Source organism: Dermacentor variabilis, chromosome 6, assembly GCF_050947875.1.
Source record: "Dermacentor variabilis isolate Ectoservices chromosome 6, ASM5094787v1, whole genome shotgun sequence".
Taxonomy (NCBI): domain Eukaryota; kingdom Metazoa; phylum Arthropoda; class Arachnida; order Ixodida; family Ixodidae; genus Dermacentor; species Dermacentor variabilis.
This window is the reverse complement of record NC_134573.1, coordinates 71,657,959-71,682,973: the sequence shown is the minus strand read 5'-3', so window position 1 is coordinate 71,682,973 and position 25,015 is coordinate 71,657,959. Positions and strand designations below refer to the sequence as shown.

At 44.9% G+C, this 25,015-nt stretch overlaps 1 protein-coding gene across 3 annotated transcripts in view; it reads right to left on the bottom strand.

Annotated features, from left to right (window-relative positions):
* Positions 1 to 789: 789 nt before the first annotated feature.
* Positions 790 to 25,015, bottom strand: part of LOC142584855 (uncharacterized) — a 38,601-nt gene continuing 14,375 nt past the window's right edge. For 2 of the 3 annotated variants that reach the window (XM_075695161.1, XM_075695162.1), the window contains exons 4-6: positions 23,366 to 23,727; positions 5,752 to 6,008; positions 790 to 2,186 (exon numbers count right to left, since the gene is read on the bottom strand). In XM_075695161.1, coding sequence (XP_075551276.1) covers positions 1,907 to 2,186; positions 5,752 to 6,008; positions 23,366 to 23,727 — 899 coding nt within the window. In that variant the 3' untranslated portion in view covers positions 790 to 1,906. The remainder of the gene's footprint in view (positions 2,187 to 5,751; positions 6,009 to 23,365; positions 23,728 to 25,015) is intronic. The other variant, XM_075695163.1, reaches the window with a different exon arrangement.

Genomic DNA, 25,015 nt, shown 5'->3' with positions numbered 1-25,015 from the left:
CGTCGTCAGCATATAATATACAATTAGAATGTGTAACGTATTCTGGAAGGTCATTGATGTACACGAGAAATAAAATTGGTCCTAGTATTGACTATTGAGCCTTGTGGAACCCCTACGTTAGTTAGTTTGGTACGAGAATGAGTATCAGAAATAGAGACGACATGTTTTCGATCATGTAAATAACTGCGAATTAGGGAAAGTGCTGGACCACATACGCCAACTGCCTTTAGTTTAGCAAGAATTATGTCATGATTTAATGAATCGAAAGCTTTAGAAAAATCAATAAACAAGGTACCAACCAATTTACTTGTGTCAATGGCGGTTTTAAGATGATCAGTTAAAGTAATGAGCGCTAATTCAATTGAGTAACCAGATCGAAAGCCAAAATAATTAGATGACAAAATAGTGAATAATGACATCAGAAAAACGTTAGGATCCCTAAAATGTATAGTGCACTATAGTGTTTCAGGCTAGGTCTAAGTGGTTGAGAACGCGATGTTGAAACTTTACCGGCGACGGCAATTATTACGTAGCGGAAGTAGAGGCCCTACTTTTGAGCATGTTTTATTAGCATGTCGCAGTATCCATCCTGCATAGAAAAGCAAAAAATAAACAAATAAACTAATTTGATGGGGACAAGTGAGGAACTGCTAATTAATTTGTATCAAAAAGTATGGAACACACACAACAAAAGTAGCATTACGTGTTAGAGCAACAAGCTGTTTACATATTCAGTGGTTTGTTTCTGATCTGTCGGGTCGATAAAGAACGAACGAAGACAGGTACAAATACGGAGCATGTGGCACCAGCCAATACATTCTTTCGGAAAAATACAGGCACGAACACATACAATAAATGCCTGAGGGAAGGTTTTTTGCAATACAAAGATCCAGAAAGATTTGTGAATTCTCGTCAGCGATTTTGGTACATTGAAGATATTGGGGAAATTTCCGGATTCGGAAACATTTACGGCAGAGAACGCTATCACGTCCGAAGCAGTTAACCATCACATTGTACTAAAAAGCTAATTAACTGCCTCTAACCCACCTCTAGATTGAAACTTTATTCCACTATTTGCGGTGCCGAAGGCCGTGGTCAAATGCCACAGACCAACCTTGGCTAGAACTAAAGCTCGGTAAAATTTGCGGGGACTCGCAAATAGAGGAGAGCAAAGATAGTAGTAAATGCAAACAACAAAACGAAAAATTGCGCATGTATGCGCAAAAGCATATTCTGAGAAAGGCACCATAAATATAAGCACAAAAAAAGCCTAAACGTGGTATATGGCGTCATTACAGTTAACGGCAGGCGAATTATGATTAAGACGTTCTTACAAGTTGATTTGATTTTCAATATAGAGGAAAAGCAAATGATATTGCCTTCCTGCGTTAACGGACCCCTTCAGAACTCATCTCTTACGTAATACTCAACCCTGAGAAACCCCCCCCCCCCATAGTCAGTGCGCAGGAGAACATTTCCATGATTAGTTTTTGTGCGGCAGATTGATAGAACGTAGCCCGGAAATAAACGTGTATAATAAATTGCACTGAATGCCAAATATGGCAATAAAGTGCCAATATACGAAACACGAGGCAGACAAATAAGACTGAGAAGTGAGCGTCGCACCACATTATTGTTCAATCCTAGTAATTGTAAGGTGGATTTAAGGAAAGAAATCTTTCACGCATCTCATTTAGCCATTTTAATTCAAGAAAAACGAATATTAAAAGCGTTTCGCCCGTGTATTATAGCCGTGAACAAACCATACTGTAACAATTTCAAGTTTTCTGGCTTTGAAGGCTGTGTTCTCCGTTGTTTGGAAGTGTGAAATCTTAATTCCGTTTTTGCCTTAAAAACGCCTTCGCGAAGCAGTTAGTGTCTTATGCAAAACTTGGTTTGCGTTCAGTCATAAATGGCTTGCAAGGAATCGTCCAGCAGGCGCTATACGCTTGCTCGTCTGGCTCGACGTCGACTGGACAGTTCTTCCGGGAGGTAGGCAAGGGGAGGGGCCGTCGATAGCCACAAGGCTCAGGTTCGCACGAGCTGCGAGAGACGGCGTCAGAAGTTCGAATTCTTCCTTTCCGCCCAATCCGCGAGGAACGTCTTCGTAGACGCTGCTTAGCCGAACTAGGGCCGCCATCTTGAGGAAGTAGGCGCACTGCTCAAGCCGGTCCCACGGAGAGCCTCTGCGTGTGAGGTCACCATAAAAGAAAGCTAGGTGTAAAAATAACGTAAAATAACGTAATAGTGTAAAAAATTATTTGCGGGGCATATGTACTACTTTTTTTAACCAACCTCGCGGTAGGGCAGGACACAAGGTACGAAGTAATACAGACGAGCACGGACCAGCAATTGATTGATTGAAAGCACGTACTCCACCTTAAATAGTGTCCAGCCTGGGTCACGTCAAACTATCAATCTTAACAAGGTTACAAGGAACACCTATAGATAAAACCTTTAGAAAAAATATGAAGATCACGCGCACACTGTGGGAATCTATGTAAGCGAAGCTTTGTCTGCTGTTTGCATTCATTGGCATTATTTGGCATTGATATATTGACAGCATACAACCGTTGTGACGTGACGTGAAATGTTACCTTGCTTGCCCCGCTTGTGTTGGTTTTCCTTGCTCCGCTCGACGTTTTATGGGAGTCTTCGTCTCATCGGCACTAAGCGCACTCTTCGACGCCATTCTAGGTTGTAGCATTGAAACTCTCGAAATTGCCTGCTCTATTCTCTCGCTAACATTCTCCCCACCTCCTCCTTCTACTGTCGTTGCAGTTGCGGGTGAGCACGGAGACAAGCGCGGTCTCTCGTTCACTTCCCTGCACGCCTAGTTACGGCGTCTACAGATCATTGTGCACATGCGATGCGGCGTAAATGGCACGAGCTTCTCGGATCGTCTTTCCTTTGTGCCACACTCCTGTCATGTACTAACGCCATAGCGTTAAGAAAATTCGGTGCCACAGAAAATCCGGCGTTGACGCCGCGGACGCCAGTTGGCGAACAATCATTCTGAATCACGACCACGCAGGCCCTCCGCGTGGCGCTTACCTTGTCTTACATTCTTTAGGCAGTTATTCCTTGGAATTTTGAGAATGACAGCTCATAACTAAATGTTATGAAACAAAACACCGACAGCGCACGCCTTTTATGTCTTTTGTTACATCTTTATGTCTTTTGTCTCAACCTACTCTCAACCACGTCCAGACGAGGCCGGTGTTAGTGGCACAGCAGCAGCAGCAGGAGCAGAAAAGTCCAGGAAAGAGGCAAAGAAAGCTTCTCTTTAAAACCAGTCTACACGTGGAAGGCCACGTGAGTCAACGGTAGCACGTGGAGCATAGATACCCGTATCCCATGTCCCGCAGATTAATAGACGGGTGTCTAATGCACCCCTCTCCATTTTCCCTGATATAGAAGGCATCTGTTACCTTACGGCCGATGAATCTGCTTTGCCTGGAACTAACTTACTTCCGCGTCCTTGAAAACTGGCTTGCAACTGCACTCTTGGCAGTGCGCTGATTACAAAAAGTAAGTTATACTATCAGAAGAGGCTTGGTAAGCCAGAAATCCCTCAGAAACGAAGAAATAATGGCGGCGCCACCTTGAAGTTACCGCACCATATCACTGTAACATCATGGACTGCGACAGAGTCTGCTCGGACCCGACGCATTTTTTGCTTGTAAATAGGAACCACATTGTGTTTTAAGAGATCCTGAGGCTGGACTTAGCAAGGTTAACATGGATATTATTAAGCCACTAAGGTCCAGAAACGAATAAACACATTGAGATCTGTGACATCACGTTGACGTACGGTGCCAGTGTTTCAGTGCAAAATTCAATTAATTGAACGTTCACCTTCATCACCTCATTTAGTAAGCGAGCCCTTTCTGCAAATTCATATCAAATATACTTTGTAAAGGACCCTTCTTTATGTACAAACTTATATAGTTTCTAAATTTAGTGTTCCTTTAATTAGGGAATTTTAGTGCGTCTGGTATTCCGACAAGCGCGGGCGGTTTGCCGGATGAGCGGGGGCGTAAACATGAGCGGCAAGATTGGTGGCGCCAGCTGCTGGTGCAGAGCTCAACTACATAAAGACAGCCAATTAACATCTTCTTCTTAGCTGCTGGTGTACATTTTCCACAGCGGCGTAATTGTGTTCAAAATTACGCCGCTGCCGAAAATTTGCACCAGCAGCGAAGTAGAATATAATAGGTTACTACAATTTTAGCTTTGTGTTTGTCTGGTTGAGCTCAACGCCACCGGTCGGCTGCAGTGCTCTGGCCGCTCACATTTACGCCCCCGACCATCCGGTAATCCGCCCGAACCACCCCGTTCGCCAGAATAACGGACACGCTAAAGGTCTCTATTATTACTGCCTGTGTAAGGGTGAGTAGATTACAGTCGGCTAGCTATAATAGTTGGCGTGCGTATACTGTCAAAGTCATCTGTGCGCTTGGTCCACGCTTCTATGTCGCCTTCAACTGTGCTGCCTGAAAGCATTAGACTCAGCCACAACCTATGAAAGTGTGCATAGCTCCACAGTGTCAGGCCTTTTCAGGTTAATGTCGTTTTATGTCCATGGGCCGCACGCTCTTGTACCTCCTATACTGCAAAGTCTGAACTCCTACAGCTTATCACACAATCCCACCTTGGAGCTCAGGTTTATCATGATGTCTGCCTTTGAAAATCCATAGCTAAAGTTTTTTTTTACCGTTACCATTGTCTGAGGCAGCACTCGACTCAACCTGCCAGTCCTTAGTCTAGGGTTGTGCGAATATCCGGAACGTTAAAATAATGAATAGAATATCAGCAGCAGCAGAAGCAGAAGCAGCCTAGTTGCGCCCACTGCAGGGCAAAGGCCTCTCCCATACTTCTCCAACTACCCCGGTCATATACTAAATGTGGCCATGTTGTCCCTGCAAACTTCTTAATGTCATCCGCCCTCCTTACTTGCTGCCGCCCCGTGCTACGCTTCCCTTCCCTTGGAATCCAGTCTGTAACCCTTAATGACCATCGGTTACCTTCCCTCTTCATTACATGTCCTGCCCATGCCCATTTCTTTTTCTTGAATTTCAACTAAGATGTCATAAACTCACGTTTGTTCCATGACCCAATGTGCTCTGTTCTTATCCCTTAACGTTACACCTATCATTCTTCTTTCCATATTGATATGACAATATCGATATGATATGAAGATATGAATATTAATATTGATAGGACAATACTGAACACTATCTTCTAACCGAACACTTCATTCATACATACGGATATGCTTCGAATGCTTGAATAATTGTCAAATATATTGCAGAATAGACAACTGTGCTCAATCCAATATAAATTGGAGCAAACGCTCGATAAATGCTATCCCCGCACCCATGTGGCAAACATTAAACATCAGAATTAGGTAACCCGCTACGTTGTCGAGGTAGCCAGACTTTACCGGCTAAACTACGATCATTCGCACTCTCCGAAAAACACTGGGCAAGCCCACAAAGCACGTATTCATTCTTAATTCTTCATTCCTGCTTGAATAATCAAGCACTCATAATGTTCAATGTAATGACCGAAACTTGCTACCGTTATTCTAGGATGCAAAAGTTGTTCTGTATAATGCCGAAAACAGCTGTTCATTATTCTAAGACTACTCGAAACTATTTGACATACGATTCGATTCGCTGCTGGCACAATTCGATTCGTATTGCACTGGGTCTCAAAAATGACCATTTACAATCCTCTAACACTTACCTCTTATTTGCGCCTTTATTCATTGCGGCGTCGAGGTTGGCAGACGCAGATACGCGACCGAAGACGTCACCTGGAGTCTGAGCGAGGCGTTCCATCCTGGCCAGAAGAGCTCGAGCATCGAACTCCGCGTCGTCGCGCGCCCACAGCACTAGACGCGGGGCGACAGCGAACTCGGGCGCCCACTCCAGTATCATGGCACGCATCGAAGACAGAGCGTATCCCTCGATCGACATGTCCTGGTGCTTGTCCGATTCGTGCTGGGCGTCAAAACAAAAAGACAAGTGAGAAAAGTAGAAGGCCAAAAAAATTTTTTGCTGCGTCAAAGCCGTCAGATGGTGTAAATAGACAGAAGCACCCGTGCAAGTGGGGTTGAAGATTAATATGCAGAAAACAAAGAGAATGATCAATAGCCTGGCAAGGGAACAAGAGTTCAGGATCGCCAGTAAGGCTCTAGAGTCAGCGAAGGAATACGTTTACCTAGGTCAACTAAACACAGGGGACCATGAGCATAAGAAGGAAATTTACAGAAGAATAAAAATGGGGTGGAGCGCACACGGCAGACATTATCACATCCTGACTGGAAGCGTACCATTATCACTAAAAAGAAAGTTGTACAATCAGTGCATTCTACCGGTGCTAACCTACGGGGCAGAAACTTGGATACTTACAATGAAGCTCGAAAACAAGTTAAAGGTACTGACAACCAATTTTCATGGTACCCATTTTTTTTACTGCATTGGAAAGCTTACCGGCCAGAGTGTTTGTTCATGAAGTGCCAACGCGGAAAACGCCGTGGAACATTTTTATCAGAATTTTTCGATCTGCCGTGAGGATATAGTCGTTCACTAGAAGCATGCTGAAAACGGTAATAAGTGAGCGCTATAGCGATTATACCCGGCATTAGTGGGATGCAGACGACAAGTGTGGCCATGCTGTAACAAAGTATAATGTTGTTTATGAAGTCGATGTTCCTGTGGTTCATGTTTTCCCAATTGTTAAATGATTTCTGCGATAATAGCTACGTGTTCTTGTGGTTCACTGTACAACTGCTTTGGTATTTAACCAGTCAAAACGAAACCAATACTATCGAAAACGAAACGATGCCTTTCGACATGATACAGAGTTTAGCGTGTTGCCATTTTCGAAGCATAGAACAATGTGCAAGTGTCTAAGGTTATAGCAACTGAAATTTTAAACAATAATGATGTATTCAATAACAGTCGGCTTACAGTAATATCATGGAATACATCCAAAGTATTAAGATTTCACCGCCAGATCTCGCAACTTAATGGTTTTTCAGGCTTTTTTGCCAGTTCGAAATTATAATTCCTACTTAAATCGCGAACACCGTGTTGGATTACATAACTATAAATCATGCTCATTTCGTTTCCATCAACGTGTCATAACACATTCTGGCCAGTTGTCAGTCTCTTTAAGGACCGCACAAAGAGCGATAGAACGAAGAATGTTAGGCATAACGTTAAGAGACAGCAAGAGAGCGGTGTGGTTCAGAGAGCAAACAGGGATTGCCGATATTCTAATTGCCATTAAGAGGAAGAAGTGGAGCTGGGCAGGTCATGTAAGGCGAAGGTAAGACAACCGATGGACCATTAGGGTTACTGAATGAGTGCCAAGAGAACGGAAACGCAGTCGAGGACAGCAGATGACTAGGTGGGGAGATGAAATTAAGAAATTCGCAGGCTCAAGTTTGAATCGGTTGGCACAGGACAAGGGTAATTGGAGATCGCAGAGAGAGGCCTTCGTCCTGCAGTGGACTTAAAATAAGCTGCTGATGTTGTTGATTATTATTATTATTATTATTATTATTATTATTATTATTATTATTATTATTATTATTATTATTATTATTATTATTATTATTATTATATGTAATTCTAACTCATTCATACATATGTATGCATCGGAAGAGGCTCGCCAGTGCAGACAGTTTTGATACCGGCACTGAAAAAGTTGGGAGACCATTCAACCCCTAGTTGAGATCAATAAAAGACAAATATTTCATGAACAAGTTGGGGGCAAGAATAGGGTGTACCTTGTCCTTTAATTCTGGATTTCACATGCCGAAACCACGATGTGATTATGAGGCACGCCATAGTCTGATTAGTTTGGACTACTTGGGGTTCGTTAAAGGGCCCCTCACCAGGCCCCATAGCAAATTTTGATTATACGCTGGAAGTTATTACGTGTCCTCTAGAAAGCCGTCTGACGGAAAGATTTTTCAAATAGGTTCATTAATAGCCCAGATATAAATACTGCAGTGCCGCAAACCCGTAATTTCAGCAGGCGGGCTCCACTGCCAAGCAAGACATTCTCTCCACTCGCCCTGTCTAGCTTTCGCAAGCGAAATTCCCTACCTGTGTTCCGGCCATGGCAGCCGCATTCCGATGAGGGGGAAATGCGAAAAGACCCGTGTACTAAGATTTAGGTGCACGTTAAAAAAACCCAGGTGGTCGAAATTTCCGGAGTCCTCCACTACGGCGTGCCTCATAATCAGAAAGTGGTTTTGGCACGTAAAACCCCATAGTTTAATTTTTTTTCCCTGCGCTCTCCCATACCAGACCTCGAGGATTACGTGACGCATACCTTGCAGGCCCCGCCTCCATTTTTTTTCTCCTTGCTTTTCTTTTCCTGCGCTACGCATTTCCGCCAACCATGCCGCGCGCGAGCTGTTGTCTCAATCGCGCAGCGCACGATTTTGCGCCCTGTGCACAAGGAAACATAATTAGCGATATAATTCGGTGCTACACGAATACTGAGGCAGAACAAGCGGATCGCAGAGCGTGATGGCACGCTGGAACACGGTAGAAGATGGCATAGTTTCGGTACCTGCACAGGTGACCGAACGACCGTGGGAACAAGCAGGCGAAGCGGAAGTACATCTCTCTTGCTTCGGTGCGAAATAAAACAAAAAAACACGCCGGCATTCCGCTTGTGTGTTTTATTATTCCTCTAAACTTCAATTCGTCATTTTAAGCTAGAGATCACACAAATAACAGATGGTGTCTTGAATAATACCCGAAGTGACGTGTCACCACGGGCGATGTCACACTGTGGACACGATTACGTAGGCGGAGGGGCACGATTACGTCACCGCCTGGCTTGGACTGCGGCGGCCGCGAGTGAAGTGGGAAACGGCGTTCGGATTGAAATTCTATATCTTTCCGCAGCGTGTAGCGACGTAATACTTTGCAGACACGATTGTTATCGTGCAATGTATGCTCTGCGCTTGTCACCTCAAAATGGCCAGACCTGGTGAGGGGCCCTTTAACGTGACCAAATGCCCGGTGCATGGGCATTTTCATGCGCAGTATTCCTTGGCGAGCAACCCAGCAATTTTGTACCAACATTGTGTCTGAAACAAAATAAACGCGACACCTTTCCCATGGGAATCTATAGGAGCGGCTCCATAAGAAATACATGGAATTGGGGTGGGCCATCTTAAACTTGGCATTGGGTCAACCTATACTTGTGGATTATACGGGGATGGCCGAACCTAGATTGGGGAGTGGGCCAACTGAAATTTGGGAAACAGAGCAAAAGTTAATAACCGCGCAAAAAAAAATGCTACGCATTGAGACCTTTTCTGTACCTTGTTCTTGCATTTCGCCCCCACTGAAATGCAGCCGCCGCCGTCGGGATTTCATCACCATCATCATGATCACCACCACCGCTAACATCGTCATCTGTCACCACATAACTAGTGGTCCCAGTTGCACATACCGAGTGTCATATACCAAGTGAGCCCAGTGACACATACGTAGTGGCCCATAATCAATTAAAAACTGCAGAGTGGATCCCTCCGTTCCATTCCCACTTCATTTCAGAAAGTAGAGATCCCGTAATTACACTCATTTTAACTCCTTGGAAGAGTGAAAGGTGCAGGAACTTCTAAGTGTGCCTGCGTTCCTAGCGACAAAAATAGCATATTCTTGAAGTCTCACCAACGTAACGCATAATGGGCTGTTTTTTCTCGAAAAGAAAACAGGCTTCGTGACCTCACCTCCTGAGAGTGCTGTTGCCTGTAACCTACATAAACGTCAACCATTCGACTGGAGCAAAGTGTAAAACATTCTGACACTGTGTCCCACGCTGTCGGTGAGCGCAATCGTTTGAGGAAAAAGCAGGAAAGCAAAATTAGAATGGTACTTTTGAAGGAGAATGCTGCTGTCGCAGCAAATGAGTTCAGAGCCGTAGGAATCGCTCAAATCTGCCGCATTTTTTTTCTTTTTTTTTTGTTTCACATTTACTGGCGTATTAGCCGACACAATTTTTCCGTACGCCTCTTCCACCCCCTGTCATTGCGACTTCTGAATACTATACAAGGCGCGCATTCCAAATCTCTGTAGACTAGCTCAGGGCCTTTTGTGACATGGCCGTTTTCAGCATACATCCCTTTATTGTAAGTGAAGCGCGTCCTTGCTAATTGTAATAATTCTTGACAACTTACCTGCCTAGCTAAATGTTAAAAAGGTAACTAAAATTCGAAGGACTTGAACAACGTGACGCCTTAACAAAGACATAGGAAGTTAAATCGTACTTGATGTTGCTGTTTTAACTGCACTTTAACACATGGAAGAAACGAAACTTTCCAGATCATGATATGTGTAAAATTCGTAGGCCTGATTATTTATAATTACTGCGGCAGAAGTAGTCGCTTATAGGTAGATACTGAAATAGCCTGAGTACAAATTTAAGAATGCTAATAAATATGCTAACTCTAGTTTTGTCTAATTGGTCAATTTAGTGATTTTGTAGTTTCGCAAAAAAATGAACTTTTCGTGCTCCTGAACGGTGTGACCTTTTCATTTGAACTCCTTTCGAAAATGCCGGGCCCAAATTACGTAACCATTCCGCCTGCAAGATTTCGCCATCATTCCATTTCGGGTGTGCAAATATGTCGAATAATTGCGGAATAATTCCAACTCATAAGTTGCCACTCCGCAAATCTGGCCTAGTGACATATTCCCAGTGGCCCAAGTGGCACTTAGATTTGGGGTGCACTATCTCCGAGATCGGCCCATGAAGGACGTCGAACACACAGACCTGATACAGAAAACTGCAGGTAACCCACCAAAAAAGACATTCCTCTTTTAAAAAGAAGTACCGGCTCTCCTGTAATCGAAAGTAAACGTAAGAATGAAGTGGCAACCGGCAAAGCAGATTAGTCGGAGATGATACTAGCCACAATATTAATATGGGTGGAGTGTATGTTTGCAACGGCACACCCCACCACACCTACCGCACGACGCCATACTGTGACTCGTCCATATGGACTTAAAAGAAGAAAGAAGAAAGTGGCACGACAGGCAGCGAAAGACGCCAGGGTGACAGAGCGCACTGCTCAGCTAGAAGAAAAGCGCCTGAAGGAGGCGCCATCTCTCGAGGCGACGCAAAATCCTTGCCACGGAACTCACGGAGCTTTGGCGTTCCAAAGATGACATTGAAGTATATGGTGCCCTGCATCTGCCTCTTGAACGTCACCATTGGAAATTACCACTAAAACTTCAGTGTACTATATGTTACAGATGGAGCGATAATGGGAACAAACATTAGGAAGAAGTCGGAAGCAATAGTTTTTGCAACTTGTTTGGGCAGCGTATGTAGTGCGGTACTCTACAAAAGATTGGGGGCCAGAGACTGCATACTCTGAAGTTTTGACTGGTTGCACGGATGATCTCGTTTGAGTGCCCGCATAAGGGCGCTGGCTTTTGGCTCAAGGTCAGGTGAAGGAGGCCGACAACGGGAGCTAAAAGCAATGCTTAAAAATCTCGCAGGAGGGCTACGAGCGTGTGAAACGAATGTTTAGGCAATGACATGAGTCAGGCGTTTTTGCTCCCGATCTCGAGCCCGCCTAATCATGTGAGGGATTGAAGGACCTGCCTCCTGCACTACGCCTCATTGCAAAGGATGCTCTGCCGAAAACCTTCCACGATAGTGCTGATGCAACCCGTGGGCTCCGCTGCGATGTGAATATGCCTATAGCGATGCTGGTGCTTCCACTTCGCTTCAGCGTTTGTGAAACAAAACCAGGCGTTTCTGTAGACTGCGGCCGCAACCACTGTGTTCGGCCGCCAGGCGATCGAGAGTAGCTTTGACTTTTACAACCCAAATCACTCCGCGTCTCTGGAGGCCCTTTAACCCTACGTGCGCGTGCCACCTCTATCGTATCTGCATATGCGCGCATCTTGATGCACGCTAGCTATCATGAATGCTAGTGAAGACCACGCTCTCTTTTCTTCATTGAACCCACCAATTTGTCCTTCAATAGTACACAGCAAACAACCGTATTCAGAAAACAGCGTTGTTTCCTGCTTTTGTAGTGTGCCAGCATCTCAGAAAGCCAGGTGTCTATGCATGGTGTCAGAAATGGTACTGACAATCCGCAGGCACCAAGCGGCGAAGTACAACGACCATGGAATGCATCAAGCCTCCTGAATCACTATGCCTGTCCGGAGAAGCCGCGAAACGTCGGTTAGATTTGTTCCCGCCACCTAATTCTGATCTAGACATTTGTGTTTATATATATTCACACGTGTAATTGTTTATCGGGTGACCACGTTTCACTGCCTTGTCACACGGCGCAGGACGCACCTGCATGTATTGGAAGTTTCTCGAAAGTTTTCGATGGTTCTATCCGCTGTATGTTGCCACCGAACCTTGTGTAATCTGATTTCATCGCGCGACGCGAATGGTGTAGAACATTGTCGAAGACAAGCGGGCCCCAGCGATTACTCAGGAGCCTTCGATAACTGATGTATAAAAGCCGACGCGCTTGACCGGCTGATCAGACTTTTGACGGTCGCCGACTCTGTTCGCCGCTATCGCTGTTCTTTGAGTGTAACTTGCTTTTGAGGGCACAGGTTCACCCAATAAAAGGCTAGTTTCGTCACTCACACTTTTGCTGCTACACCAGTCACAATCACAATTTTGCTGCTACACCCACTGTAGGGCAAAGGCATCTCCCATGCTTCTCCAACCACCTCGGTCATGTGCTAATTTCGGACTTGTTGTCCCTGCAAACTTCTTAATGTCATCCGCCCACCTAACTTTCTGCCACCCCCTGCTACGCTTCCCTTCTCTTGGAATCCAGACAGTAACCCTTAATGATCATCGGTTATCTTCCCTCCTCATTACATATCCTGCCCATGCCCATTTCTTTTTCTTGATTTCAACTGAGATGTGATTAACTCGCGTTTGTTCCCTCACCCAATCCGCTCTTTTCTTATCCCTTAACGTTACACCTATCATTCTTTCCATAGCTCTTTGCGTGATCCTCAATTTAAGTAGCACCATTTTCGTAAGCCTCCAGGTTTCTGCTCCGTAGATGAGTACTGGTAAGACACTACTGTTTTACTGTTTTACACTTTTCTCTTGAGGGATGATGGCAACCTGCTCTTCATGATCTGAGAACGCCTGCCAAACGCACCCCAGCCCATTCTTATTCTTCTGATTATTTCAGTCTCATGTTCCAGATCCGCGGTCAATACCTGCCCTAAGTAGATGTATTCCATTACCACTTCCAGTGCCTCGCCACCTATCGTAAACTGCTGTTATCTTCCGAGACTATTAAACATTCCTTTAGTTTTCTACAGATTAATTTTTAGACCCTCCCTTCTGCATTGACTCTCCAGGTCAGTGAGCATGCATTGCAATTGGTCCCCTGAGTTACTAAGCAAGGCAATATCATTAGCGAATCGCAAGTTACTAAGGTATTCTCCATTAACCCTTATCCCCAATTCTTTCCAATCCGGGTCTCTGAATACCTCCCGTAAACACGCTGTGAATAACATTGGAGAGATCGTATCTCCCTGCCTGACGCCTTTCTTTATTGGGATTTTGTTGTTTTCTTTATGGAGGACTACGGTGGCTGTGGAGCCGCTATAGATATCTTCCAGTATTTTTACATACGGTTCGTCCACATCCTGATTCCGTAATGCCTTCATGAGGGCTGAGGTTTTGACTGAATCAAACGCTTTCTCGTAATCAATGAAAGCTATATATAAGGGTTGGTTATATTCCGCACATTTTTCTGTCACCTGATTGATAGTGTGAATATGGTCTATTGTTAAGCAGCCTTTACGAAATCCTGCCTGATCCTTTGGTTGACAGAAATCTAAGGTGTTCCTGATTCTATTTGCGATTACCTTAGTGAATACTTTGTAGACAACGGACAACAAGCTGATCGGTCTATATTTTTCGAGTCTTTGGCGTCCCCTTTCAGCCTAGCATATCCGCACTCAAAGAGACTGAGAAGGGTGTGCAAGTTGAGAAAATAATGCTCGAAAGCATCGGTAGCAGCAAGATATTTTTGTCCAGGTTCGTTAAGTTTTTAAGCAATTCCCTTGGAGGCCGACCACTATCCTGGCGTGTTTCTGCAAGGAAGACGCCTGCGCACCCTTCTCGGCTTTAAGCGTCATCCAGTGACTCGAGTGAAGAAGAGCAACCAAACCAGTCGAGGTCACCGGCCGCTTCCACCTCTCAACCATAACACTGTAGTGCGAGCAAAAGGGCAATCGTGGTCGCAAAAAGCCAGGGCTGCGGGACCGGCAGGTCCACGATCCCTCTATCCTCAAACAACTAGAACTCTACTTATACAACTGGAGCCGTGGCACATAGCCACTCTACCGAAGCCCCTCTAACTCAAATGCCCTTAAACCGAAGAAAGACCCCTAGACGCGAACATCATGAAACATGATACGAAAGGGGTGCTCAAAAGTATTAACTGCTGTACCGTTCCAGCGACTAACAACATAGAGCACCACTTAGTTCTAAAACTACACGATCAGGCAATTAACCAACAATAATGTACAATGAGCACTGGTGAACAGGCACGCTTCTCCACTAGTGGTATCGCGCCGGCTATGCTGTTATCCCGAAGCCAGGTAAACCTCTCTCCCTACCCAGCCTAAGGCCAATCTTGCGCTTAGAGAAAGCACTGGAGCATATAATACTACAGCTGCTTCAACACTTTCTAGAGCTAGGCCTGAGACTTCTTACCGCATACACTTTGCGGCCAATAACCCAATACGTCTACCCAGGACATTCTCCTACAGCTAAAAGGGATGTTGTTGATGGTCCTAGCTTGTCTCAGAACCGACCTATATTGTTACTGGATCTCAATAAAAACGTTGAGTACGTCTCGCACGACCTTATATTCTGATCACATTGTTATCGGCGCACCTGTGCGTCCATGAAGTTTCTCCGGAAGGACCAAACGGCTACTCTAGGTGTAGGCACTTGCGATCCGACAGAATCCATGTCCTAGGACGCGGCAACTCACCAGGCGCGGCGGTACCCTAGACCCCCTTTTTAAACCACCATGGCCCGGCTCCGGCACTTGTTGACGCGAACCCCTGACCTAATCCACGCGTAATGCAGATGATGTGAGCCTCAGAGCAACAGGAGGCTCAGGAAACGACATTCAGCACGCCCATCAGGAGGCCCTCAACATGGTGCAAACTGTGTGCGAGGTTTTCGCGCCGCGTGTGTTGCATAAATATCTGAACTCCTCATCGTACGTATATCCAGCGTCAGGCACACCCTTCACAGCTAATTGCTGTGCGTTTGGAGGGGTTCTTTACACAAATAATTCAGCGCCTTAGAATCAATTGTAGGACTACAGATACAAGCGGACTTGCAAATTCACACACTTGTTACATCTTCTCAAACTGGAAACCAACCAAAATAAGCACATAATCCAGCCAATCAGTAACCGCTGGCCTGGTTTAAAAGAGCAGTATGTATTACGCGTAGTCAGTGCTTGCGTCATAAGCCCCGTCACCTACTAGATTTCCTAGCACATATTTCATTCAACTCTAGGAAAAACAGATTAACGTCTTACTGCCCATCGCAGTAAGCAACTTCAGCGACTCCACAAATGTGGTCCAGGTCTTGAAATGCCTGGTATTCCGAAACCACGCAACACCAACTGAGCAAGCGTTCGAACAACTCGAACACTCCATCTGTGCCGGAATCGTCATAGCCCCCTTCCTTCGCAGTGCACAAAAAGAACACCACTCTGGGTGCGGGCAAGCAGGGGTCAGAGCCCTTGCGAGGGAGACAAAGAAAGCCCAGCAGAATGCCCTCCTTTATAGCAATATCGTGCAGTACTCAAGCGGACGAAGCATCTGGGAAGGGGTGGTCGACGGCGCTCACGGATTCCTCGGATTCGAAACCATTTCCACCGTCCAGACGCTTGTAGCTGGGGAGCACATCGTAGCACTCGTCGTCATTCATGCCACCCAAAGCCTTTCCCCACGCCGACGCAAGCAAAATCATTACGTGCTCACAGGACAAAAGCCTCGCGCTCTTGCTTTTACGGGACATCATGTTGCATCACATGTATCGAATCCTAACAACATTCATCGTCATCATCATCAGCCTGGTTACGCTCACTGTAGGGCAAAGTCCCCTCCCATACTTCTCCATCTACCCCGGTCATGTACTAATTGTGGCCATGTTGTCCCTGCAAACTTTTTAATCTCATCCGCGCACCTAACTTTCTGCCGCCCTCTGCTACGCTTCCCTTCCCTTGGAATCCATTCCGTAACTCTTAATGATCATCGGTTATCTTCCCTCCTCATTACGTGTCCTGCCCATGCACATTTCTTTTTCTTGATTTCAACTAAGATATCTTTACCTCGCGTTTGTTCCCTCACCCAATCTGCTCTTTTCTTATCCCTTAACGTTACACCTATCATTCTTCTTTCCATAGCTCGTTGCGTCGTCCTCAATTTGAGTAGAACCCTTTTCGTAAGCCTCCATGTTTCTGCCCCGTAGGTGAGTACTGGTAAGACACAGCTATTATACACTTTTCTCTTGAGGGATAATGGCAACTTGCTGTTCATGATCTGAGAATGCCTGCCAAACGCAGCCCAGCCCATTCTTATTCTTCTGATTATTTCCGTCTCATGATCCGGATCCGCAGTCACTACCTGCCCTAAGTAGATGTATTCCCTTACGACTTCCAGTGCCTCGCTGCCCATTGTAAATTGCTGTTCTCTTCCGAGACTGTTAAACATTACTTTAGTTTTCTGCAGATTAATTTTTAGACCCACCCTTCTGCTTTGCCTCTCCAGGTCAGTGAGCATGCATTGCAGTTGGTCCCCTGAGTTACTAAGCAAGGCAATATCATCAACGAATCGGAAGTTACTAAGGTATTCTCCATTAACCCTTATCCCCAATTCTTCCCTATCCAGGTCTCTGAATATTTCCTGTAAACACGCTGTGAATAGCATTGGAGAGATCGTATCTCCCTGCCTGGCGCTTTTCTTTATAGGGATTTTGTTGCTTTCTTTATGAAGGACTACTGCGGCTGTGGAGCCGCTATAGATATCTTTCAGTATTTTTACATACGGCTCGTCTACACCCTGATTCCGTAATGCCTCCATGACCGCTGAGGTTTCGACTAAATCAAACGCTTTCTAGTAATCAATGAAAGCTATATATAAGGGTTGGTTATATTTCGCACATTTCTCTATCACCTTATTGATAGTGTGAATATGGTCTACTGTTGGGTAGCCTTTACGGAATCCTGCCTGGTCCTTTGGTTGACAGAAGGCTAAGGTGCTCCTGATTCTATTTGCGATTACCTTAGTAAATATTTTGTAAGCAACGGACAGTAAGCTGATCGGTCTATAATTTTTGAAGTCTTTGGCGTCCTCTTTCTTATGGATTAGGATTATGTTAGCGTTCTTCCAAGATTCCGGTACGCTCCAGGTCATGAGGCATTGCGTATACAGGATGGCCAGTTTTTCTAGAACAATCTGCCCATCATCCTTCAACAAATCTGCTGTTACCTGATCCTCCCCAGCTGATTTCCCCCTTTGCATAGCTCCCAAGGCTTTCTTTACTTCTTCCGGCGTTACCTGTGGGATTTAGAATTCCTCTAGACTATTTTCTATTCCATTATCGTCGTGGGTGCCACTGGTACTGTATAAATCTCTATAGATCTCCTCAGCCACTTGAACTATCTCATCCATATTAGTAATGATACTGCCGGCTTTGTCTCTTAACGCATACGTCTGATTCTTGCCAATTCCTAGTTTCTTCTTCGCTGCTTTTAGGCTTCCTCCGTTCCTGAGAGCATGTTCAATTTTTACCATATTATACTTCCTTATGTCAGCTGTCTTACGCTTGTCGATTAACCTGCCTAACAACATTCACGCCCTCCCAACACACGTTCGCTTGATCGCCCTGGCTTGGCACGCCTCCCTTTTTTCTTTCCTTGTCTCTGTATTTTTTATCACACTGCAATTTGAATAAAGGCGAGAGGAATAGTCGTCCGCTGAAGGCTAAAGGGACCCTCGCATCCGTTTGATCACTGGCAGAAGCGGGAAAACATGGGAACGCAATTGGTGTATCAACAACAGAAGTACAAAAAAATGTATGTGATACAAAGTAAAATACATATGGGGGTAAATAATTATGCGGAACATTTTCTACGTCAACATAATAATTCTAGATATTTCTAAGACCTACAGCATATAATGCTGGTTTACTAGCTTAGTTTTATTTTTAGTGAGTCAATGCATCTTTCTCGAAAACTGTTCTATACACAAGGAAGGGTATTGATGAGCATTTGCATAACATAGTATGTGCCACAGTGAGGAACCTTCCATTTCTCAGTTTTCTTTTCTGGCAGCAGGCACTTCATCATTAGGGCAAATGATTATCGGCTCAACAAAAATGAAACATGGCCACCTGCAACAAATGGAATATTCACGCAGCAGGTCTGCCTTGATACAAGTCACTCACTATAATTGATTCATATTTATTCTATGCCCAGAGGTTGATTGTACGTCATTGTATTGCCTATTCTCAGAATATTCTTCAGTATTCCTAGAAGCATCGACAAAATTATTTCTGCCGTTATTGCTATAACGAAAAAAAAACATTAGGGGAGAAACAAAGAGGGCGTTATAAATCAATAATTTCATCGACACTAAAATGAGATACCGGTACCAGTTTAAAACATCAGTTATACGTACGAGAAAGTTTTGTTGAAATGGTATTCACGTGATCATCCTACTGTATTAATTCTGACAAATAAACGCCTAGCATTTGTATAGAAAGACAGCAGGTTAGAGTAGCCGATACTCAGGTTGACATTATGAGCAAATGTTTGCTCGGGCGCTCCCATCTAAATACATGAGAAAGGAGAAATTGTTTTTCTCAGCAACTAGAGCCCCTATTTGATGAGTTTTCTTGCATTTAAAAGAAAAAGTTGAAACTAGTGAGTGTTGGCTGCGAATTTTCGATTTATGTCGTTAATATATTAATGAAAATTAGTGAAAATCGCAACTTTTCAGAAAATGATGTTATCATGTTTACAACTCTGTAAATCAATTAACATAGATCACAATTCTGAAATTGCACCTCATAGTACATTTAAAGTGGTCACAATTGATACAGCATGCGTATCTCTCAACTAAAGCATTATATGTGATTAGAATTTTTGTAAAACTTTTGTAAACAGTGTAACAAATTGACGTCAGATATCAACTGACATATACAAGCTGTCTGCTTTGGATGCTATAACGGATTCAGTTTACAGAATTGCGATATCTGTTCCTGGTGCAAAGCTAGGGATTTCTAAACTTCGTGTTTGTATATTTTCCAAACTTACCAAGTTTTGAAAGTTTCTTTAAGAAAATTCAGGCTCTAATTTGAAGTTCTGCTTCCAACAGTCACTACAATTTAGCTTTCTCTCTCGAAAGCAACAAAGCTCAATAAAGTGGGCCCAGTAGTAATTACAGAAAAGCGTTTCAGTATTTTACGTGTATTTAAATAGGCGGCATCGGAGTTGGACCCAAGTTAAAGCTTCCTCGTAACAGGAAAAAATAAAGCTTGGCAGGCCACGTAACGGCGTAGTGCGGGTAACCAATGGAACATCAGAGTTACACAATGGGTGCCTAAGGAAGGAAAGGGCAGTCGGGGATGGCAAACGATTAGGTGAGGTGACGAAATTAGAAAATATGCAGACACAACTTGGAACCTGCTAGCGCAATACAAGGGTAACTGGATATCTCTGGGCATCATACAAGATGTGGACGTGCTCGGCAAGGTGCGCTGCAGTGACCACAGGATGGTAAGAACTCGAATTAGCCTAGACCTGAGAAGGGAACGGAAGAAACTGGTACATAAGAAGCCGATCAATGAGTTAGCGGTAAGAGGGAAAATAAAGGAATTTCAGATCAAGCTACAGAACAGGTATTCGGCTTTAACTCAGGAAGAGGACCTTAATGTTGAAGCAATGAATGACAATCTTGTGGGCATCATTAAGGAGTGTGCAATGGAAGTCGGTGGTAACTCCGTTAGGCAGGATACCAGTAAACTATCGCAGGAGACGAAAGATCTGATCAAGAAACGCCAATGTATGAAAGCCTCTAACCCTACAGCTAGAATAGAACTGGCAGAACTTTCGAAGTTAATCAACAAGCGTAAGACAGCAGACATAAGGAAGTATAATATGGATAGAATTGAACATGCTCTCAGGAACGGAGGAAGCCTAAAAACAGTGAAGAAGAAACTAGGAATTGGCAAGAATCAGATGTATGCGTTAAGAGACACAACCGGCAATATCATTACTAATATGGATGAGATAGTTCAAGTGGCTGAGGAGTTCTATAGAGATTTATACAGTACCAGTGGCACCCACGACGATAATGGAAGAGAAAATAGTCTAGAGGAACTCGAAATCCCACAGGTAACGCCGGAAGAAGTAAAGAAAGCTTTGGGAGATATGCAAAGGGGGAAGGCAGCTGGGGAGGATCAGGTAACAGCAGATTTTTTGAAGGATGGTGGGCAGATTGTTCTAGAGAAACTGGCCACCCTGTATACGCAATGCTTCATGACGTCGAGCGTACCGGAATCTTGGAAAAACGCTAACATAATCCTAATCCATAAGAAAGGGGATGCCAAAGACTTGAAAAATTATAGACCGATCAGCTTACTGTCCGTTGCCTACAAACTATTTACTAAGGTAATCGCAAATAGAATCAGGAACACCTTAGACTTCTGCCAAGCAAAGGACCAGGCAGGATTCCGTAAAGGCTACTCAACAATAGATCATATTCACACTATCAATCAGGTGTAGAGAAATGTGCGGAATATAACCAACCCTTATATATAGCTTTCATTGACTACGAGAAAGCATTTGATTCTGTCGAAACCTCAGCAGTCATGGAGGCATTACGGAATCAGGGTGTAGACGAGCCGTATGTAAAAATACTGAAAGATATCTATAGCGGCTCCACAGCCACCATAGTCCTCCATAAAGAAAGCAACAAAATCCCAATAAAGAAAGGCGTCAGGCAGGGAGATACGATCTCTCCAATGCTATTCACAGCATGTTTACAGGAGGTATTCAAATACCTGAATTGGGAAGAATTGGGGATAAGAGTTAATAGAGAATACCTGAATAACTTGCGATTCGCTGATGATATTGCCTTGCTTAGTAACTCAGGGGACCAACTGCAATGCATGCTCACTGACCTGGAGAGGCAAAGCAGAAGGGTGGGTCTGAAAATTTATTTGCAGAAAACTAAAGTATTGTTTAACAGTCTCGGAAGAGAACAGCAGTTTACGATAGGTAGCGAAGCACTGGAAGTGGTAAGGGAATACATCTACTTAGGGCAGGTAGTGACCACGGATCCGGATCATAAAACTGAAATAACCAGAAGAATAAGAATGGGCTGGGGTGCGTTTGGCAGGCATTCTCAAATCATGAACAGCAGGTTGCCACTATCCCTCATAAGGAAAGTGTATAACAGCTGTGTGTTACCAGTACTCACATATGGGGCAGAAACCTGGAGGCTTACAAAAGGGTTCTACTTAAATTGAGGGCAACGCAACGAGCTATGGAAAGAAGAATGATGGGTGTAACGTTAAGGGATAAGAAAAGAGCAGATTGGGTGAGGGAACAAACACGAGTTAATGACATCTTAGTTGAAATCAAGAAAAAGAAATGGGCATGGGCAGGACATGTAATGAGGAGGGAAGATAACCGATGGTCATTAAGGGTTGCGGACGGGATTCCAAGGGAAGGGAAGCGTAGCAGGGGGCGGCAGAAAGTTAGGTGGGCGGATGAGATTAAGAAGTTTGCAGGGACGGCATGGCCACAATTAGTACATGACCGGGGCTGTTGGAGAAATATGGGAGAGGCCTTTGCCCTGCAGTGGGCGTAACCAGGCTGATGATGATGATGATGGATATCTCTGGCAGAGGCTTTAGTCCTGCTGTTGGCGTAAAATAGAGGGTGACGATGATGACGAGTTTTATAGATCTTACTATTTCAATATGTTTTTATTCCAATCTACTGACGTCAAATTTGCGTAACCGCTGACGAAAGCATCGGGGGGTCACCCGCAGGGTTGCCTGAACAAACCAGTCAAACGCTCTCCTCGTTCATAGGAGGTCACTTTTGTTTGCTTGAAAAACGAATAGCATTGCCTACACTGAGCGGCTTGTCTTAGCTAATTGGCTCACAAGAGGGGAGAAGCATGCTCAAGTGGAGAGGGATTCGATGGGGCCGAGCCACTGCACTGAAAATCGATAAGCGGATGAAGAGGGTGGTGCCGGCGTCTGCGATTGGTGTCCGCTTTCCCTTACTTAGCTTGCGGTCCCTCGTCGACAATCGCGGCGGCATGCAACGGAAGCTTAAGAATGACGCTAAAACGGATCCTCAGCAAAGAAAAATTGGCAGAACGAGGTCGTAAACGTGCCGAAAGTGCTCGGAAACGTTACACGGCCATGCAAAAAGTTTTGTTACACGCAAATAAACCCATGCTCTCCGGCAGGTGTGAGCAGCCATCTTTTACTCCTTTCCGGACGCGGCAGCCTGCGGCTATTCAGAAGAATATTCAGTTTTGTTGGGCATATAATGCATCTTTACTGCATACACGTCACTTTGACGTGGTGATTGTCTGCGGTTTCGTGACGTCGCGTGGCAGGTAGGTGAAGTGGCTTCAGCCTAGAAACTCATGACCAATAGCCGAAGGCTAATGGCGAAAAGGCGTCGAATCAGAAATAAGTATGTTTCTTTTGTTTGGTCAAATCATGCGATATCAGTGTGTACACGTCATATCAGATGGGAAGCTATCGCGGTTTTCGTGAGGTCGCGTGACAGACAGGTGAAGTGGGGATGGTGCAAAAAAGTTTTTGACCAATCGCGAAGGGCTGATTGCAGAATCGGAATAGAAAAGTTTGGAATAGTTTTACGTTATAGCGCCCCTGGAACCCCTCAAGGAAATGTCCCCCCGGGAAAAATACCTGTTTGCCCTTCGAACGAGAAATGACGACCTTAGTTGATTCAGTGTTTAAAGCAACTGTTATTAGTAGTCCAGGCTTCTAGTCTCTCCAAGGTACCATTTGCTCCCCGAAAAGTCACTGCGCACGCTCAGCTGCTCGACAACTCATTCTCCAGGCGCCGAAGAAAGAGCTGTCTAACACATACGAAGCGAAATGTTATCTGTATCCCTCGTCTATGCAGAGACTGTGCAGGTTCATGCACATGCTTTTTCTGAAGTTTTAAAAATCGAGCTTCGCTCAACGCCGGATAAAAGCGCACGCATGTGGCGCGCCGTTCGCCTACCAGCAGCGCCTTCCTGAGAGACCAGCTACTGTTGGCTCCGGGCTTTGGCTCCACCACGAAGAATATGAGCCGGAACGATCCGGGCGGGTGGAGGGACGGCGCCGCCAAGCTCGCGCGGATGAAGGCCCGCCGACCTGCGTTCTGGGGGCGCGTGGAGACCAGCGCGACGAAGGGGCCCTCGAACGGTTGCAGGGGCCAATGGCGGCACTCTCGCGGGAACGAGATTATTCTGGGCAGGCGGGACATCGCGGCGAGCACGTCCTTGGCGTCGGTTGAACCTGGTAGTCCCCGCCGAACTAGCGCCGCGTCTCGCGAGGCACCGTGGCAGGGGTCGATACAGAGAACTAGCTCACCGGTCACTGCTAGTGGCCACAAAGAGAGAGAGAGAGCTGCGTCATTTAATCAAATGTACCTGACCCACAGCGCAGGCCCACGTAAGTTCCACTGCGTGGGGAATTTTCACAAATGTGCTTCCCTAAGTGGAACCTGTGCGGTACGGGACTAAAATGTTACAGTTACTTGGTGGAACGCATGAGAAAGGAGATTATGGTGGTGTGCAGGGTGTCCCAATTATCATGCACCAAGATATAAAAATATGCAAATGCCACGTCCCTGGACAGAACCAAGGCAGTGAATGTTTGCCGTCGATACTCAGTTTTTTTTTTTGTGCATTCCGCCGAATTAAATAGTCTGAGTTGATTCGTCAACTTCTCTAATATTATAATTGGGTGAAAAGTGTCAAAGAGAAAATTGCATAGCAACATGAAAAACTTGAAACATGAATTTCGCGGGATTCTTTCACGCTCGGAAAAACACGTTTGTGTAGCACAAATTGAGCAACGGAAATCTTTTTGGGGAATTTTTCATGTTGCTCTACAGTTTTTTCATTGATATTCTTCATCTAATATTGTAGAAGTTAATAATTATTTAAGACTAATTATGTAATTAGGCGGAATTCAAAAATTTAATCTGAGTATCTCCAAGCGACGTGGCATTTACATATTTTTATATCTTGGTGCGTGATAGTTGGGACACCCTGCATAGTACAGCAGTGGCAAGAAGTGGAACATAAGAGTCAACGTTCATGGCGTTGAAGTTAGAGAAACCTAAATGGAACTAGATTAACAGTCTATTGCGTTCTCTTTGCGTGTGTGTGTGTGTTTGTGTGTGCGTGTGTGTGTGCGTGTGTGTGTGTGTGTGTGTGTGTGTGTGTGTGTGTGTGTGTGTGTGTGTGTGTGTGTGTGTGTGTGTGTGTGTGCGGGCGGGCGGGCGGGCGGGCGTGCGTGCGTGCGTGCGTGCGTGCCTGTGTGTGTGTGTGTGTGTGCGTGTGTGTGTGTGTGTGTGTGTGTGTGTGTGTGTGTGTGTGTGTGTGTGTGTGTGTGTGTGTGTGTATGTGTGTGTGTAATAAAAAACCTCTCTAACGTGATACGACCGATATCGCCGACGATTCGGTACGTAACCAAGCCACAGTAACTCCTTCCGTCACAAATTACTATGGACTGTCTATAACTGTCGTAAGGAAGGTGGTAGAGTGATGGCTGGTGCCTCTTCTAGTAAATAATCTCAATTACGCAGTCAATAAATGCAGATGTATTGTACAGTCAGGTGTGTTGCGTCTTTTAACAACAAGAATCTTTATAACTACCGCGC